A 17,590-nucleotide genomic window follows, 5' to 3' on the forward strand; every position below is an offset into this window, starting at 1 on the left:
TTAACCAGGGAACGTTTCCGTGACCTTCCCTAACTTCCATTGTAGTGGGGGTAAGTTGTCGTGTTTGATTAAGACAAGATCTCCGATGTCAAGGTTCTTTTTAGAGATACGCCACTTCGATCTTGATTGTAGCAATGTCAAATACTCTGAAGACCATCTATTCCAAAAATGCTGGGTCATTCTTGTAAGTAATCGCAAACGGTCGCAGTGACGGATGTCGTCTGGAACCGTATGTTGTGGAATAGCTGTCAGTGCCCTTCCTATCAGGAAATGTCCTGGCGTCAGAACAGACGGATCATCTGGACTGCTAGATAATGCACATAGTGGTCTTGAGTTAAGGCATGCCTCTATTTGGCATGACAGCGTGGCCAGTTCTTCGAAGGTGAAACTAACATCTCCAACAACTCGTTTCAAATGAAATTTGAACGATTTCACTGTAGCCTCCCAAATGCCTCCGAAGTGGGGAGCAGATGGAGGATTGAAGTGAAAGGCGATGTTGTCTGTTACCAGGAATTGTTGAAGGGCGCCTTCCTTCATCAACTGCCGGAACTCCTTTTTGAGCTCTCTGCTAGCTCCGTAGAAATTGGTCCTTGATCGCAGAAGATATCTGAAGGTCTACCTCTGCGTGCCACAAATCTTTTTACACAAGCAATAAATGCCTTTGAGGTTAAGTCGCTGACGACTTCAAGATTAACTGCCTTCGTTGCGAGGCAGACGAAGACGCATATGTAGCACTTAGTATTTCGGCTGCCTCTTCCCTTGGAGTTCCGTATCAAGAATGGACCGGCGAAGTCAAGACCAGTTCTTTGGAATATAGAAGAGGGACAAACTCTGGACTCTGGAAGATCTCCCATGATTTGCTCGGCGAGCCTTGGACGATTTCTGAAGCATGGGATACATTTTCTCACCACTCTTCTAACTGCATCTCTGGCTGAAAGAATCCAAAATTTCTCTCCGAGAGCTGCTTGGAGAAGTTGCGGACCGGCATGAAGAAGTTTCAAGTGATAATCCGTGATAAGTAAGTTCACAACAGGGTCGGTTTTAGGAAGCAGGATGGGATGCTTCTTTGATTCTGGAAGCATCGAATTTTTCAGTCTACCACCGACACGAATTATTCCGGAATCATCGTAGAATGGAGCCACGGGGATAAGCTTGTTATTCAAAGGAAGCTGCTTGCCTGTTGAAAGATAGGAGACTTTCGTCGGAAAATGATCTTGCTGGATGAATTTGACTATTCTCTTCTCGGCTTCATTCAATTCTGCCGTTGTTAAGAAGAACTTATTTCTTTTATCTGCAGCAACGGAACAGTTCTTTATGAATCTAAAACAATAGGCAACTACTCTTTTCAGTTTGTTCCAAGACGAAAATTTTTGAAAAAACTCTGCCTTGAAAGTAGCATCAACTACATTCAACATTACCAGCTTGGTTATTTTGGCTTCGGCAGTCATGTTTTCTTTTAATTGTGGATCATCTTCAAACCTTCCATTAGGAAAAGTAGAACTATTTAACCAATCAGGTCCGTTGAACCACAAGTCGCACCTTTCTAGTTTAGTTAGGGGTATCCCTCTCGTTCCACAATCAGCAGGATTTTCCAAACCGCTCACAAAGTTCCAGTGCACGTTAGGAGTCTGCTCTTGAATTCGTGCTACTCGATTAGCTACGAACGGTTGCTATCTTCTTGGTTCGGACTTCAACCATGCCGGTGTGATCTTGGAATCAGACCATGCAAATATCTCAGAGATTGGCACAGTTAGTGTTGGCAAGGTAGCTTGTAACAAATTAGCCAGAAGTAAGGCAGAACAGAGTTCCAGTCGAGGTAGAGACTGTGGTTTTACTGAAGAGACACGTGTCTTGGAAGTTAGCAGTGTAGATGTCACGGCTTGGTTCGCATCCTTGGAACGAATGTATATAGATGCACAGTAGGCCTTCTCTGAAGAATCACAGAATCCGTGTACTTGTACGCTTGTAGCCTGTGGAATGAGGATATAGCGTGGAATCTTGATATTTGTAAGTAGAGGAAGCTGATTTTGAAATACTCTCCATTGACTTGCCAGAGAGTCTGATAGCTCCTCATCCCAGCCAAGATGATGACTCCACAGCTCTTGGAGGAAGATTTTGGAAGTGATAACTGTAGGTGCCAACCAGCCCAAAGGGTCAAAGATTTTTGCGACTTCAGAAAGTACCTTGCGTTTAGTCCATACGTCGCTCTCATTGACGGTGATGGTGAAGGTGAACGTGTCAACATCTGGAAGCCAAGCTATTCCCAGAATCTTGACCGGTTGATCGTCGTTGATCATGTGTTTGGAATCAACGGTCTTTAACTCTTCCGAAATAGTTGCTAGTACGTCAGTATCATTTGACACCCATTTTCGTAGAGAAAATCCTCCTCTGTTCATCATTTCCTGCAGTTCGGACACCAGTTGAAAGGCTCCCTCCGTTGTTGCACTCCCGCTCAGCAAGTCATCAACGTAAAAATGACAAAGGGTGGCTCTTGAAGCGTTTGGATTATTTTCTTGTTCGTCTATGGCAAGCAGTCGTAAGGTTCTCGTGGAGAGGAATGGTGCTGAGGACGTACCGTACGTAACGGTAATAAGACGATACTCCTTTATTTGTGCGGTTGGAGAATCCCTCCAAAGAATTCTTTGCCAGTCTACATCTTCCTCATGAACTTTAATCTGGCGGAACATCTTTTCAATATCAGCGCAAATGGCTACACTGAAAAGTCGAAACTGGATGAGAATAGGGAAAAGTTCTGGTTGCACTCTCGGACCAACCAGGAGCAGATCGTTGAGAGAGAATCCGGATGAAGTTTTACTGGAAGCATCAAAAACTACACGAAGCTTTGTTGTGCAGCTAGTGTCTCTTGCAACTCCATGGTGAGGAAGGTATAAACTTTTGATTTTATTATCGTCAGAGTCCGGAACCAGTTCCATGTGATTTAAATCAAGGTATTCCTTCATAAATTTTCGATAAAGGTTGTATTTCTCAGGATTAGAAATGAGATGGCGCTCTACGCTGATTAGCCTACGAATTGCATTTTGTTTTGAATTACCTAACCGCGTGGGAGAAGTGTGAAAAGGCAACCTTACTGTGTATCTACCATTCTCATCCCTAGAATGTGTCTTTACGAAATGATCATCACAAGCCTCTTCTAAAGAAGTTAAGGGTTTGACGCATGGTACAGAATCTAATTCTCAGAATTTATTGAGTAGAAGATCCGATACTAACTGAATATGATTGACATGTAGAGAATTTTGACTACCAGAATTTGCCTTACCACCAATTATCCAACCCAGTTCTGAACGAATGGCAAATGGCTTATCCTTACCTAACGATAATGTTTGACCCCTTAGCAATGGCAAAATAAGGTCAACACCAAGGAGTTCATCAATCGGAGCACTCTTGTAAAATGCTGGATCAGCCAGAAAAATATCCCCAAATAATTCGCGCATTGAGGAATCTGAGTCATGATGTGGAATCATACCTACAATTTTGTTTATCACATAGACGGATGCATGAAAAGAATTTTGAGATAAAAAATGTGAGGTGAATTGAATCTCAGCAACCCCATTTGTACGCGTATTGGATGCGCCAAGCACGAAATGCGAACATTGGCCTTTTCCTTTTGCAAGCCGAATTTCTCAATACACTCATTTGTAAAAAGCGAAGCTTGGCTACCGCTGTCCAGAAGACATCTACAGGTCTGATAGTTACCCCAAATATCTCTCACCTGAATCAGAGCAGTGCAGAGGAGAGTTTGAACGTCTGGCCCCACACCCGAAATACACGATGTAACATCTACCACTCTAGAATTATCACTTAATTGACTAGTACTTGGAATAAGGGCGGGCGAAAACTCAGGAGCGTTGATAGAAAGTTCACTAGAATTTGACTTATTTACAGCACCCTGTTTTACCCTATCGCTAACATTTTCGATATGAAGTAAAGAGTGGTGGGATTTTTTTCACCTTTTACATCTAAACTTGCTGCTGCAGGTTTTCACACTGTGAAATCGAGTAAAACAGTTAAAACAAACATTATTCGATTTAGCGAAATCTAAACGGCCTTGAACTGATAATTTTAAGAACGTATCATATTTCGATAATGTATGATCTCCATTACACAGAGGACATTGTGACTGGGCGTTGGACGCGACCAAAGTCACCTTTCTTTGAATGTTTCTCTTAGTAGTTGAACTCGGGATAGATCTAGCTTGTGTTGCAAGGAATTGCAACAGTTCGTCCAACTTTGGAATGACGTCAGTTTGAAAGGTTCTCTCAAACCAAGTTCTTGAATTTGCATCAAGCTTGAACAATATCATGTGCATTAAAAGGGTATCTGTAGTTGGATCAACCTTGTATTCCAAGGACTCCAACATTCTTACGAATTCCTTAGTGGAATCTATCAAATTTAAAATTTGCGTGGATGATTCTCCACTCAAGGGCGTTATATTGATAAACTTTTTCATTAAGGAGGACATAATTTCCCTTTTGTTAAAGTATCTATCTTTTAGCAATTTCCAAGCGATTTCGAAATTATCATTAGTAATGGATAAAGAGTTTATGATTTTTAAGGCATCTGATTTTAAACTCCCCTTTAAATATTGCAATTTTTGCGCTCCCGTCAAATTTTGATTATTCGAGACTGCAGCTTCAAAAAGATCGGAAAAGGCAAGCCACTCCTCATTTGCACCAGAAAATATAGGTAAAGATAACGTAGGAAGTTTCCCTTCAGCAAACTGAGATGAGACAGAAGCCTGGCCTGAACTTTGGTTTTTAACCTCAAAACTGGAATTCACTACGGGAGGCAAAAGCCGGGTGTCGATATCGACAAGTACTGACTCTAACGCATCTAAAATGTCGTCCTTTTCCGTAGAATAAGTTTCCTCATCCTTTTCCTCGCAAATACTTATAATAGAATCTAAAATATCTTTTGCCTCAGTTCTAAATTCCAAAAATCTATTTTTCCGAGCCAATAAACCCGCATTATTTAAATTCCCAATTTCCTCTTCTGTTTTTTTTGCAATTTAGTAATCGATGATTTAATACTCTTTTTTTTCTTTAACAAGGCTTCCATATCCATTAGAATATATTAGAGTAAGAAAAATAATTTATTAAATCAAAAACCACAGAACAGAGCTGTTTACAAAAGTCTAACTGTCTAGCCCAGGGGTTCCCAACCTTTTTGTACCTAAGAGCAAATACCAGAATATCGGTCGAATGGCGGGCACCATTTATTTTTTCAAGATAAATTTATAGTTGATAGACATAGTAATAATACACACTACATATAGGGGAGAGTCGGGTAGCCCATCCCAGTTAAGGAGTATTGCTTATATTTCTCTATAATATTGAGTAATAATCAATATTTTTGTATGTTTCTATTGTTTTATTATCTAATTAAATAATGCAAAAAGAATAAACCAAAAAAAGAATAGTTTAACTTTAAAAAATAGAAATTGAAAAATTTGACTACTGTATTCAACATATTTTCAAAACTATTGTTTACCATGTTACCAGCTGCATAAATACTTGAAACTTTGAAAATAATCTTTTTTTAATATAACAATTAATGTCCGATGGCCCATTGACTTGAAAAAATATTCTATACACATGAAATTGACAGTAGGCGGGGGTACCCGACACTCCCCTAATGCACAAAAAATTTAATTTTAAAAATTAATTTACCATATGAATATAAATAGTATTAATATCCTTGTGTAAAATAAATTATTGCTAAATTGCTTTCAAAACATACGAAGCATAAAAATTATTTATAAAATATATGAAATGCAGTTAATGTGATCTTAATTGCATTTCACTGGCCAGCGCTTCATAATTGGGAGAATATGATGAAATTCCTGCTCGCAGGCAATCGTCAAGGTGTTCATCTGTAAGTCGGGATCTATATTTTGATTTTATGATATTCATTATCGAAAACAATGATTCAAACAAGTATGTGGAACCTAAAAACGACTTTATTTTATATTCTGCTGTGACAATCGAAACCCCCTGCCAACGCCATCTATGAACACTAAAGAGACTCAAATAGAGCAGTTCTAAGTTAGTTTAACTCCATCTCTCGAACCGAAAACATGTAGGTTACGAATTCACCCCCACTTAAGTTTTGTTTTCTCCCTGATTGTATTAATGCTTTATTTTGTGTTGTTTTGTGACTTGTAACTTACAATTTTATGTCCTTTGTCCCATTAAAATTCCTTAATCACACCGTTGATTAGAATACTTTGAGTCGCATGGCTTTATACTGCTCCTTTTAAGAATGGAATTTATTTCTGTCAACTATATTACAGAATTTCTCATCTGATATAATAGTTCTGAGGATAATGTCATCCTGAAGATCCAAAACTTCTATCTCCCCTTCTTCTCGCCTTACTTGAAGAAATTCTGAAATGTATGTTGCTATTACGGTACGTTTATTTGGTTGGTAAAAGGATTTACAAAAAAGGTGATCAAAGGCTCGATTATATTAAATTGTTGATAGTGCTTTTTAAATTGATCTTGAAGCGTTCATAAGCCGATTTCACTGTCACCTATCATTTTTTTTATGTTTGGAAAATGCACAAGAGACTTCATTTTCAAATGTGATGTACACAAAAATAACTTATCTCTGAACGAGCCCCTGTCATTCTTGCTATATGTTTGTCCTTTCCCTGCAGCTCCAAGTTTAAATTATTTAGTTTATCCATTATGTTGGTTAGGAGAGATAAATCTGCGAGGCAAAGAGGATCTCTTAACTCTAAAAATATTTTATTTGAAATATAATTTTTTATTTTCTCAATTAAATGTAGAAATCTATCAAGTACTTTGCCTTTAGTTAGCCAGCGTACTTCAGTATGTATTTGCATAGCATTTTAAGGGAAAATGGAATTATTTTATTGTAGGGCACAAGCAGCGGGCGCACCTAGATCGATCGACGGGCGCCATGGTGCCCGCGGGCATAAGGTTGGGGACCCCTGTATCTAGCCCAAACAAAATGATTCCACTGACGCCTGTGAACGTGAACGGGGGAGAATGCGAAATTGCAAAAAGAATTACAGCGGTATAAAACGAAACAGTAATAAAGAAAACAAAAATAAAAGGGAAGGGGAAAACGAAAGTTTTTTGTAAATTATATTACAGGAATGACAATGGCAGAATACATCAGTAATTTAGCACATAAGTAATTAATCAATCACATAAGTAAATAAGCACATTTAAGCAGATTAAACCCTTTTGAATACACTTGAATTTGAAATATTACACTACGAACATTTGCTTCGTTTTAAGCTTAGCATATATGAATAAAATTCGAATTTTACTTTTTATTGAATTATGACAATATTTTAGAAAAATATTTGCCGAAACAACAACAAGCCAGGAATTTTGAATTAAAATATTTCATCTGGTCTCCGGCGAGATTTGACCATTTGATTTACCAAATAGCGGGAAAAAGAATGTTTCATAAATTTTTACCTGACTCGGTTGTTGTCAGGGCCCGATTAACCTCTGAAAATAGGGGAAGCATAATAGAATTTTGGGGCCCCCCTAACTTGAGCAAAAGAAATTTTTGATATTTTTCGCCCATAAACAATATATTTTAAAGAGACAAGAACCATGTGAAAACTATTAGAACCTTAGAAAGGAATACAGAGATCTTATGCAATCATGTTGGGCCCTTCTTTACGTGCTTTATAGTAACAAAAACATGTTAACAAAATTTAAATATTCCAATAAATTAAATTATAAAATTACTTGTTGTTATACGAAAGGTTCTTTGCAAGATTAGTCTCTTATTTTACGCCAATTCGTTTACTAGCGGCAGAACAACACAAAATTCTAATTCAGCATAAATTATTGTTACTGCACCAGAAAAATCATACCAAATAATTTTCAAACATGAAACAAAAATATTTTTCGTACTGATAGATATTTAAAAGTCTTGTGTGTTTAGTTCAACAATAAAAAGCAGAGTAAAATTAATTTGAGCACACATGATAGAGAAAAAAAGATTTTAAAAAAAAATAAGAAAATTCATAGGTTTATTACCATTACATATGTTTTTTTCTCGCTGTTAAATTCGCAAAATCTTCAATAATATCTGCAAATTGTAACCTATTTGTAATATCGCTCTCTTTTGCCCAAAAGGGCTAAACTACTTAATTTATTATTTGAAAGAGTTGATCTCCACCGATTTTTTATTCTTTTCAATACAGAAAATGAACGTTCTCTAGTGCAGTTATAAGTCACTAGTGCATTTTCAAAAATAAGAAATTGGGCCCTTAATTTCAGTCGTTTGGGGGCCCCCCCTAGAATTTCACAGGGGAAGCACTTGCTTCCTATGCCTTTTCGGTAATCAGGCCCTGGTTGTTGTATGGACATGGAACTATAAAATTAAAGGTGGAACGTTTAGACATCTCACAAATCAGTTAGAATTTGTCACAATTTACTGGAATCGGACATGACTTAGAATATTGAAATATATCGAAAACATTGAAACACTCCACACACAGGAATCGATACACATACACTATTTATTTTCTCAAGCTCAAAGAATAATTAATTAGAATGTGCAAAGCGCCATCTGTGGACTGTAGAATTAAACAGTAGGGTATACCGAGCAAATGTATACCGGGCCAATGTAAATGTATGGCCCGATACTCCAAACACTGATGTTTGGCCGGGATAGCCTGGTCGGTAGGGCGCTGGGCCCATGTCCAAGAGGTCGTTGGTTCGATCCTCGCCGGCCGAAGACTCCCCGTGTAGTAAATGGTGGCTGATGCACGTTAAATCTGTCGAGTCTCGAAGTCCTGCATGTTCCCATAACAAATCAATACCTCTGGGGGTACTGATCCAGGAGTTTCCTTGTCTTCTGGATTGGTTCAAAATTACAAGGCTACGGAGTTGAACATTAGTAGTCATAAACCCATGAAATTGGGTCGGCTGTTCAACGACGGTTATAAAAAAAAAAAAAAAAAAAAAAAAAAACACTGATGTTTCTTCTGATCTATCGTCAGTAAGTATTATAATATCGAATAAATGTAATTATATCCACGAATAAATTCATATCAAGTTCAAAATGAAGATAAAACAAAGAAAAATTATAGGCATATAAAAAAGGGGGGGAATAATAAGTAAAAAAATAACAAATAACAGTTCAAAAAAAAAAAAAAAAGATAACATTTTATTTAAAAAAACCGGAAAAAAAAGATATAATCTTTTCATCAGCCCACACAATTATATCCGCAAAACAGAGTGCTTTCTGATATTGTATCAATAAAGCCAAAGCAAAATATATTAATACAATAGTGTGAGGAGCACTCAAAAATGTTTTACAAAAATTACAACAAATAAAATAGAACACAAAAAGTAAAAATAAGCAAAAATAACATGCAAAAACAGAAAAGAAAAGAAAAGAAAAAACCGTATAAAAAATGGACTATAAAGCGAGTAGCGAAATCAGATCAACTTACATGGACGGGAAATTTTTCAATTATATTTTTAAATCATTCTTCTCTAATGAGTTCTGTTTACTTGGAGCTTAAGCGCAATAAATGAAACTTATTGTTTTTCTTAACTTTTTTCGTGTTTTCTTGTATTTATTTATTATATATATATATATATATATATATATATATATATATATATATATATATATATATATATTTATATATATACAGGGTGATTCTAAAAAGATGGGCTAAATTTCAGGAAGTGATAGTACACACCCAAGCAAACAATTTTTATCAAAGAATGCATGGTCGAAAACAAAACGCAAAGGTGCTGGCGCATTTGGAAAGTTGTTTGATACAAATGTGAAAGCTCCATTCCTGTTGCGAGTTACCGCGCTGCGTTACTTATCGCCAAGCTTTCGGCCGCTGCAGGGAATTTTCCTGATATGCCTGGTGTGTTTCAAAATGTTCGCTTATCTTTTCTTCGCCGTTGTACTGCGTGCATAGCCGCTGCCGGCCACTGTTTTGAACACTTATTGTAATCACATGTCATTAAATTTGCTTTTACAGCTTAACTCCGTCGTTCTTCGTGTGTTTTTGCCTCATATAAGAACATAAACTTTGACGCCCTCTAGCAGTTTTGCGTTTTATTTTCGACCATGCATTCTTTGATAAAAATTGTTTGCTTAGGTGTGTACAATCACTTCCTAAAATTTTGCCCATCTTCTTAGAATCACCCTGTGTATATATATATATAGCATAATAAATAAATATAAAAAAACACGAAGAAAATTTAGAAAAACGATAAGTTTTATTTATTGTTCATAAGCTGCAAGTAAATAGAACTTATAAAATAAGTTCAAAATGTAGAGAAAACATGGGAAAAATTACAGAACAATGAAAAAAGGGGAGAAAATAATAATAATAATTTTAAAAAAATAACAAGAAACCGGAAAAAAAAGAAAAAAATTCCGAAAAAAAGGAAAGAAATTTTGAAAAATCCGGAAAATAAAAGATTTAATTTTTTTATCAGCTCACACGATTACATCCACAAAAAGAGTGCTTTCTAACATTGTATCAATTTATTGATACAACGTTAGAAAGCATTATTTTCCGGATTTTTTAAAATGTCTTTCCATTTTTCTAATTTTTTTTCTTTTTTTTCCGGTTTTTTTCCATTTATTCTCAAAAATTTATTAATAACTGAATTTGCAAATTAAAGAAATTTCAATGATGAATTATTATTTCTTTCAGATCTAAATAACTACAAATAAGTGAAAATTTGAAAGGTTATTGTTATGAAGTGAGCCGTGTTTGAAAGATTTTACTTTTAACACAAGAAAAGAAACCGATGTTTCATGCTGTATTCTTTGATCATAAATTATTACAATGCTAATTATAATATTTTTCTCTTATTTTAACTTAAATTATTTACAAAATAATGGAAAAAGTATGAAAAATATATTTAGTAAAAGTTCTTCGTCAAAGTGTTAAACAAAAGAGACACTAGCTTAAAAGAAGAACAAAAATATAATTTCCTACAAAGCAAAAAAGTAATTTCTTGGCAGCGCTTTCATGACTTATAAGCAATAGTTATAAAATTTGTTTTATGCAAAAATTTTGATAGAAATGTTAGCAAATATACTTAGAAATAACAATAAAAAAAGTACACAGCAATGCATAAAAAAAGGGTGTGCATTTCAAAACGCGCAACCTCCTATACAAGATCCACTTCTGATATTAATTAGTCGTTCTGGTTTTCACCCTTTTTTACTACCGTAAACATGACATGAAAAATTCTACTTCTTGTTTTGTGCTCTGTTTTTCATTTCAATGTAACTCTGATTTAATGTCTTATAAGACAATAAACCTCTTTATATTGAACTTATAAGAGTTCACATTCACTATAGAGTATCATAATTAATTATCCATTGTTCCCATTTGATACTTGAAAAGCAGTTTATATGTAAAATTTAATTAAGGTTATGGACAAAAAAGAAAACAATAATAAACTTTTGCTTCTTTAGTCAAGAGTGAAAGTTTGAGTTTTTTTGGTTGCAGGGGAAAGTAAGTTTGTGGGATATTGTAAAAAGCAATTCTTTCTGAACTGAATGAATTTTTCTTACGCAAACTATTTTATGGTTCGTAAAACTATGATATGTTGGGTTACAGAATTTTTATTACATATATTTCGACGCTTTTCAAGATCATTGGTTACAAGACTTCCTTTTTTGGGAATTGATATTCATTTTACCATGAATAATAAAGTTAAGGTTATTTGAGTATTTTTTCGGGCAGTAGTTCCAATTTTAAGTTAAAAAATTTCATATTTTTGATTTAAGACTACACCCTAGTTGTTAGAACGATTCCGGTTCTTGTAAAGTTTTATTTAACAGGACTTTCAAATATAATTAGCTTTGCAATTGAAGGTTATGTATAACATTATTATTAGTTTTTTATTGGATGCAATAACATATAGGCGAATGATTGTTTGATTCAATGGATTATAAACAGAATGCAAGTTTTGTTGATCTACTAAATAATATACCCGTTGTACAACGATAGAGATAAAAGCAATAGTAGAACATGAAAATTGCTTAAAAATGAAGCTATTGTTAAAAGATAATTATTGCCTTCCACATGAATTATTTTATATTATTAATTTAAAAACCTAGATTTATACTCGCAAATTTATGATGTTTATGCACATCTTAAAGATTTAGTTCATCTACAGTTGCGCCGAATTAATTTGCACAATTTGCATTAATTGGCGCACATTCCAATGTAAAAGGAGCGAAGTAAGCAGCTACCGGCTGCCTCCCCTAAATTGTTTTTAATACAGTTGTAGTCGTGATTGTCATGTAAAAGGATTGCCTGCGGTCTTCCGCAGCTTGTGTGAACTTACCTCCGTTATGTAAATAAATGCTATTATTGTTATAGTTCATCGTAGTTCAATTCGTCGTAATCGTGCACATTTTGGTGCACATGGCCGGGAAATGGCCTAAGAAACCACCGATTTATCATATTAGTTTTCGTCGTCGTTTTCGTTCGTTGTTTCGCTGCATGATTGGGGTAAGTTCGTTGCGTTTTCTTTTGGAATAGTTTGAAATGCAATTCGTATTGATAGTATGTGTTTCAATTTTCGTTAAGAATAGGAATTTGTTATATTATTGGAGATATTCGAATTATTGTATATCTTGCTTTCGATTTGTTTAGATAAATAATTTAGTTGGACATTTTGAATGAATAGTGTTTGAATACAGGGACTGATTTACAGGAGGGCATTCGGGGCACGTGCCCTGGGCCCCCAACATTTGAGGGGCCCCCTTTCCCAATAAATGATCTTTTACATTACATGGCCAATACAAAACCTTGTGTAGAAGATCCCTTTGAAGGAACGTTTAGAACAGGGACAACTATCAAATTTCATGAATGGGGTACTTGCATTATATCATTATTCCATTATATCGTTACTATTTACACCGCACTCGCACTAGAGCAAAATAATTTGCTACAGTATTATAACAACTTTTAATGCTCTAGTGCAAGGCCATTCTTTTTACAAGACTAAGCTATAAGCTTCTGTTAGTAATTTCTCTAAAGCTTGTTGCATTAGTTAATCATTGTTGTTTATGGTATCTTAAAAATTTTCGATTTCAAACAAAAGGTTTTTTTTAAAACCATTCTTAAGTTTTTTTTTATTGTTGTTAAATTTAAGATGCAAAGATTCTTCAAAATTGTTACCCAAGTGATCTTGAAGAATCCTTTGCTGATGAGTATATTCATCTTCATCCTCTAATCCAAGATGAGCTGTCGATAGCTGAAAAGCTCAGAAAAATTAATGAGATGGGTGTAAGTGACACATTCCCAAATGTTAAGGCTGCACTGAAGCTGTTTATGTTAATTCCTGTCTCAAATTGCTCTGGAGAAAGATCTTTTTCGTTATTGAAGAGGCTAAAATCTCCATTAAGAAATTTATTAGCTGATGATAAGCTATAGGCTTTAGCTTTAATGACAATTGAAGCGGATGTAACTACAGCTTTATCGTATGATGATATTATTTCTGAATCTTCGGCAAAGAAATCTAGAAAAAAGCTTATTAAAGTAGTTTCACAAAATTGATCAAAGCCTCTTCAACAACAAAAAAGACCTTTCTCCAAAGCAATTTGTGTGAGAAAAACATCATGCGAATCACTTTTTTTCATGTGTTTTGCTTTTATATAATATTCTGGTAAAGTTTTTTAATTTACTTTTTGTAATTTTGATTTATTTTTGCATCCATGTATTTTTACATAGATTTTTCTAATGCTTTTGTATATTTTTAATATAAAATTTTAAATTGATATTTGTATTAAATTTTTATAGCCAATTAAATTTTTTGATTTATTGCTTCTATTCATCAAATATTGGGGTTGTTATGCATTTGAATACAGTAAAAGTGTGTTACATGCATATATTAAGCAAATTAAACAAACATTGTGAAATCTTATGCTATATTCTAATTTTTTGATAAAACTATTTTTTTAATGTTTAGCCAATTATTGATTATATTGAGTATTTAGGTCAACTTTCTTAAAATGTCAAATAAATTTTAAACTCAATAATAAATCTAAAATGATTTGTTTTAGAATTCTACGTTATGTTTTTCTAGGTAATCAGTACAAATATCTTGTTTCCTTCATAATTTTTAACATTCTAACCAAAACCTCTAGATATGTTTATTAAATTTTTGTATTTTTTTTTTTTACAATTTCAATAAATTAAATTCTGAATATCTGGGGGACGTACTTCTAAATAAGGTTTCCTGTTACTTGCAATTTTTATGGTCTAAAAAATACTTTTTCAATATTACGTTTAAGACCTTACATGTTAACTAAAATTTATCGGCTCTTTAACTGGGGCCTCCAAATTCATCTGTGCCCGGGGCCCCCAAATCTGTAAGTCGGTCCCTGTTTGAATAAGGTTATTTCGAAATAAGGCGTGGTTAGAATATTTTGGAATGTAATTCGTATTGGTTTTGATTTTCGATTTCATTTAAGAAAAGAAATTTGTTAGAATGTAATATTATAGAAGTGTTATTTAAATGGTTGTTGGTTACACTTTCGATTTAGGATTATGAATTTCAGTTTTTATTATTTGTAATTTTGTTTTGAATGCGTTTTATTGCATTTATTGTTGTTCTAAGAGTGAATTGAGGTTGTGTCTGTTATTTGAGTATTTGTTTTGTAATTGAAATAATAAGTTCAAAATGGATGCGGCAAAAAAGGCTTTGTTAGAAAGAACAATTAAAGCTAGGGCTGTTTCAAGATCGTTAGTAACGAAGCAAATTAAAAAACTTGAAGCAGAAATAGATAATAGTTCCGATAAAATAATTGTTAACGAAACATTTTTACAATTAGTTGCTAAATTTGAAGAGATGTGTAAATTTGATAAGGAAGTTCAGGATTTAATTGATATTGATAAGTTAGAAGAAGAAATTGAAAGTCGCGAAGATTATCGTGATAAATTTGTGTTGTGGAAATCTCGCGCTGAGCGTTATTTAGCTGCAAACCCGAATACGGCTCCTCAAAATCTGGCGGAAACTCAACCATTAACTACTACTACAATCAGGCCCGGACTGGCCAGTAGGCAGACCGGGCAAATGCCCGGTGGGCCGGTCTGACCTGAGGGCCGGTTGGGCTGAACCAGCAGCGCAAATTGTTTTTTTATACATTGCATGAATTTCAAGTAATATTGCGCAAATAATAATAATATTAAATAACATATATATGATATATGTAGTAATAATATTGTTTTAATGTACAGGGTGATTCAGAGCATGCGTGCCACCCATTTTCTTCGAGAATGGAGCAAATAATCGATTTGAAATAAAAAATCTAACAACTACATCGACCCCAAGGAATTCAATAGTGATATTGTTAATTCCCGGAAGTACCCTGCCTGAATCACCCTGTATTTTATAGCTTAATATTAAATTGGTTCCTGGAGATACTGTTGACACATGATAGAATCAAATAAATAAATAAATGTCCGACTGGGAGTCTTCAGTGCTGTATAAGATTCTCTTTCTTTATTATTTCCAGTATTGCACAAACGCGAACTTTTATTTTATCCAGTAGAATTTTCTACAATGTGTGACTCTTCACTAAACTTTTAATCTAATGTATTATTTGTTTTTATGTGTTTTTTAAATTCCATTTGGTAAGTACCTATCTTTAATTTTTCTTTCTATATTGTATAGGTATTAAGTTCCAGGGGTTTCCTAAGGATCGGTATCGACTCCCAACCGGTCGAAGGACTTTTAAAGGGGGTCTATAAGGACGAAGGGGTTATGGGGGCCTATAGTCGAATTTCTCATCATCATCATCATCATAGTTGGCTAGACATCCCAATGTGAGCCAATGCCTTCCTCAGAAGATTTCTCCGCGACGACTTCAGATTATTCAATAGCATATCTATTTGAATACACTATACACTTCATTGTCTTCTAGCAAAAATAGTAGTAAAGTTGATATTTGTTTGTATACAAATTGACTAATACGCATTCATGCAATATTTTTTCATATTTTGATTGGAAAATTAAAGAATTTTTATGAAACAGCTATTCTTAATAGGCTCTTAATCTTATAAACTGCTAAAGATAAATGTCTGTCATTTTCAAACTCAGATTCAACTACAAAGCCGTTATATGTCACATTGATTACAAGTTTAGAAACAATACAACAAAATTCAAATTTCAAGCCAGATATCCGTGCAAAGGCAAAAATATTTTTAAAAATCATTTTGCAAATATGAAACAGTAATCACCACTAAAATATTCTCAAGAATATTTGAATTAACTACGCCGCTCTCCCAATATTTGCAAACCTCTGGTTTAGACATCTTAAAAGCTTTTGATTCAGCGTGTTCAGAACTAAAAAAAAAAATAGTGAGAGATTTTGAAAGTGTACAAAAAGTTACAGATGATTTTATTATTCGCGTAAATAAGGAATTTGAAGAAACTGAAATAGAAATTCAAACAAAGTTTCCACAAAAAGAGTGAAGAAAAGAAAATTGATGCCGGTTGAGATAGCGTCGAATGAAACAGTTTTTGATGATGAAACCACTGCATTTAAGATAAACGTCCATAACATTATTTTCAGCACAGTTGTAGCGCCAATGGAACGCCGGTTTCCCGCAAATGGAAAATTGTACGCTGATTTTTCCGATCTAGATCCGAAACATTTTCCTGAAATACGTCTTAACAAGCTTCAATCTGGCGAACTAAATGAGTTAAGCAAACTCTTGCTAAAATTTGACGAAACAGCTATAGGTGAAAATTTGAGGATTGAACTAAGAAATTTAGCTTTACAGTGGGAAAAACTGAAAAATTCAGACCTAGAAGATTATAAAATAATCAGAGATGATCATTCAAATGAAGATAATAACGACTTTACTTTGGAAACAGAAGAAGAAGTAAGTCTAAAATGTGAAACACGCAGTGCGTGCAAAAATTGTGTTATTTGTTGCTACAAGATATTACTGAGATACAATTTATTGACCAATTCTTGCAATTTAATTGGTCCAGCATTAAAATTTTTACTAACATTGTCAATAAGTCAGGTGGCTTGGGAAAGATCATTCTCCACATTAAAAGTAATTAAAAATCGAATGAGGAGTACTTTATCTTCGGATAATTTGAATGCTCTCATGGTAATGGCAATAGAAAAAGAATCTATTAATGAAATTAGACAGCGACGACATAATCGATAAAGTGGCAGAAAACAGTGAGCTTCTTCAAAAGTCATTAAATTAAATTTTAATTTAATGACTTTTGAAGAAGCATTAAATCTGTTTTTAAAAAAATTTTTAGACAAATCATTCATGTATGTGTAGTATAATAAATATTTTTATTTACTCTTCATCTTTCACCTTCTTTTTGATTTTATCAACCTATGTTTCCTCATAAGAACCATGTATTTTAAACTGAAATATATTCTATAAAGGATTATTAAGCAATTTCAATCTTCTTTCTTACTTCGATAAATTAACTTACGTTCATGAGAATTTATAAGTAAAAAATGCCTAAAAATGATACATTAGGAGCCGCGTACGCTTCGCGCACACGGTGTTTATCTGAAATAGAGGGCCGATATCTCCAAA

The 17,590-nt window shown here is 34.1% G+C and overlaps 2 protein-coding genes across 2 annotated transcripts; both read right to left on the reverse strand.

Annotated features, from left to right (window-relative positions):
- Nucleotides 1-537, reverse strand: LOC139427301 (uncharacterized). Its single transcript, XM_071188477.1, has one exon. The coding sequence runs from the start codon at nt 535-537 to the stop codon at nt 1-3; it is 537 nt and encodes a 178-aa protein (XP_071044578.1).
- LOC122272771 (uncharacterized) lies at nt 537-1,448 on the reverse strand. Its single transcript, XM_043056762.2, has one exon. It carries the CDS (start codon nt 1,446-1,448, stop codon nt 537-539), a length of 912 nt encoding a protein of 303 aa, XP_042912696.2.
- Between the last annotated feature and the right edge of the window lie 16,142 nt (nt 1,449-17,590).

This window comes from Parasteatoda tepidariorum, chromosome 10 (assembly GCF_982258835.1).
Source record: "Parasteatoda tepidariorum strain Cologne lab strain chromosome 10, Ptep-v5.0, whole genome shotgun sequence".
Classification (NCBI taxonomy): Eukaryota; Metazoa; Arthropoda; class Arachnida; order Araneae; family Theridiidae; genus Parasteatoda; species Parasteatoda tepidariorum.

What these genes read in the sequence shown, in the direction of transcription:
- LOC139427301 (XM_071188477.1), bottom strand. Translation starts at nt 537, where the DNA reads ATGAAGGAAGGCGCCCTTCAACAATTCCTGGTAACAGACAACATCGCC.
- LOC122272771 (XM_043056762.2), bottom strand. Translation starts at nt 1,448, where the DNA reads ATGACTGCCGAAGCCAAAATAACCAAGCTGGTAATGTTGAATGTAGTT.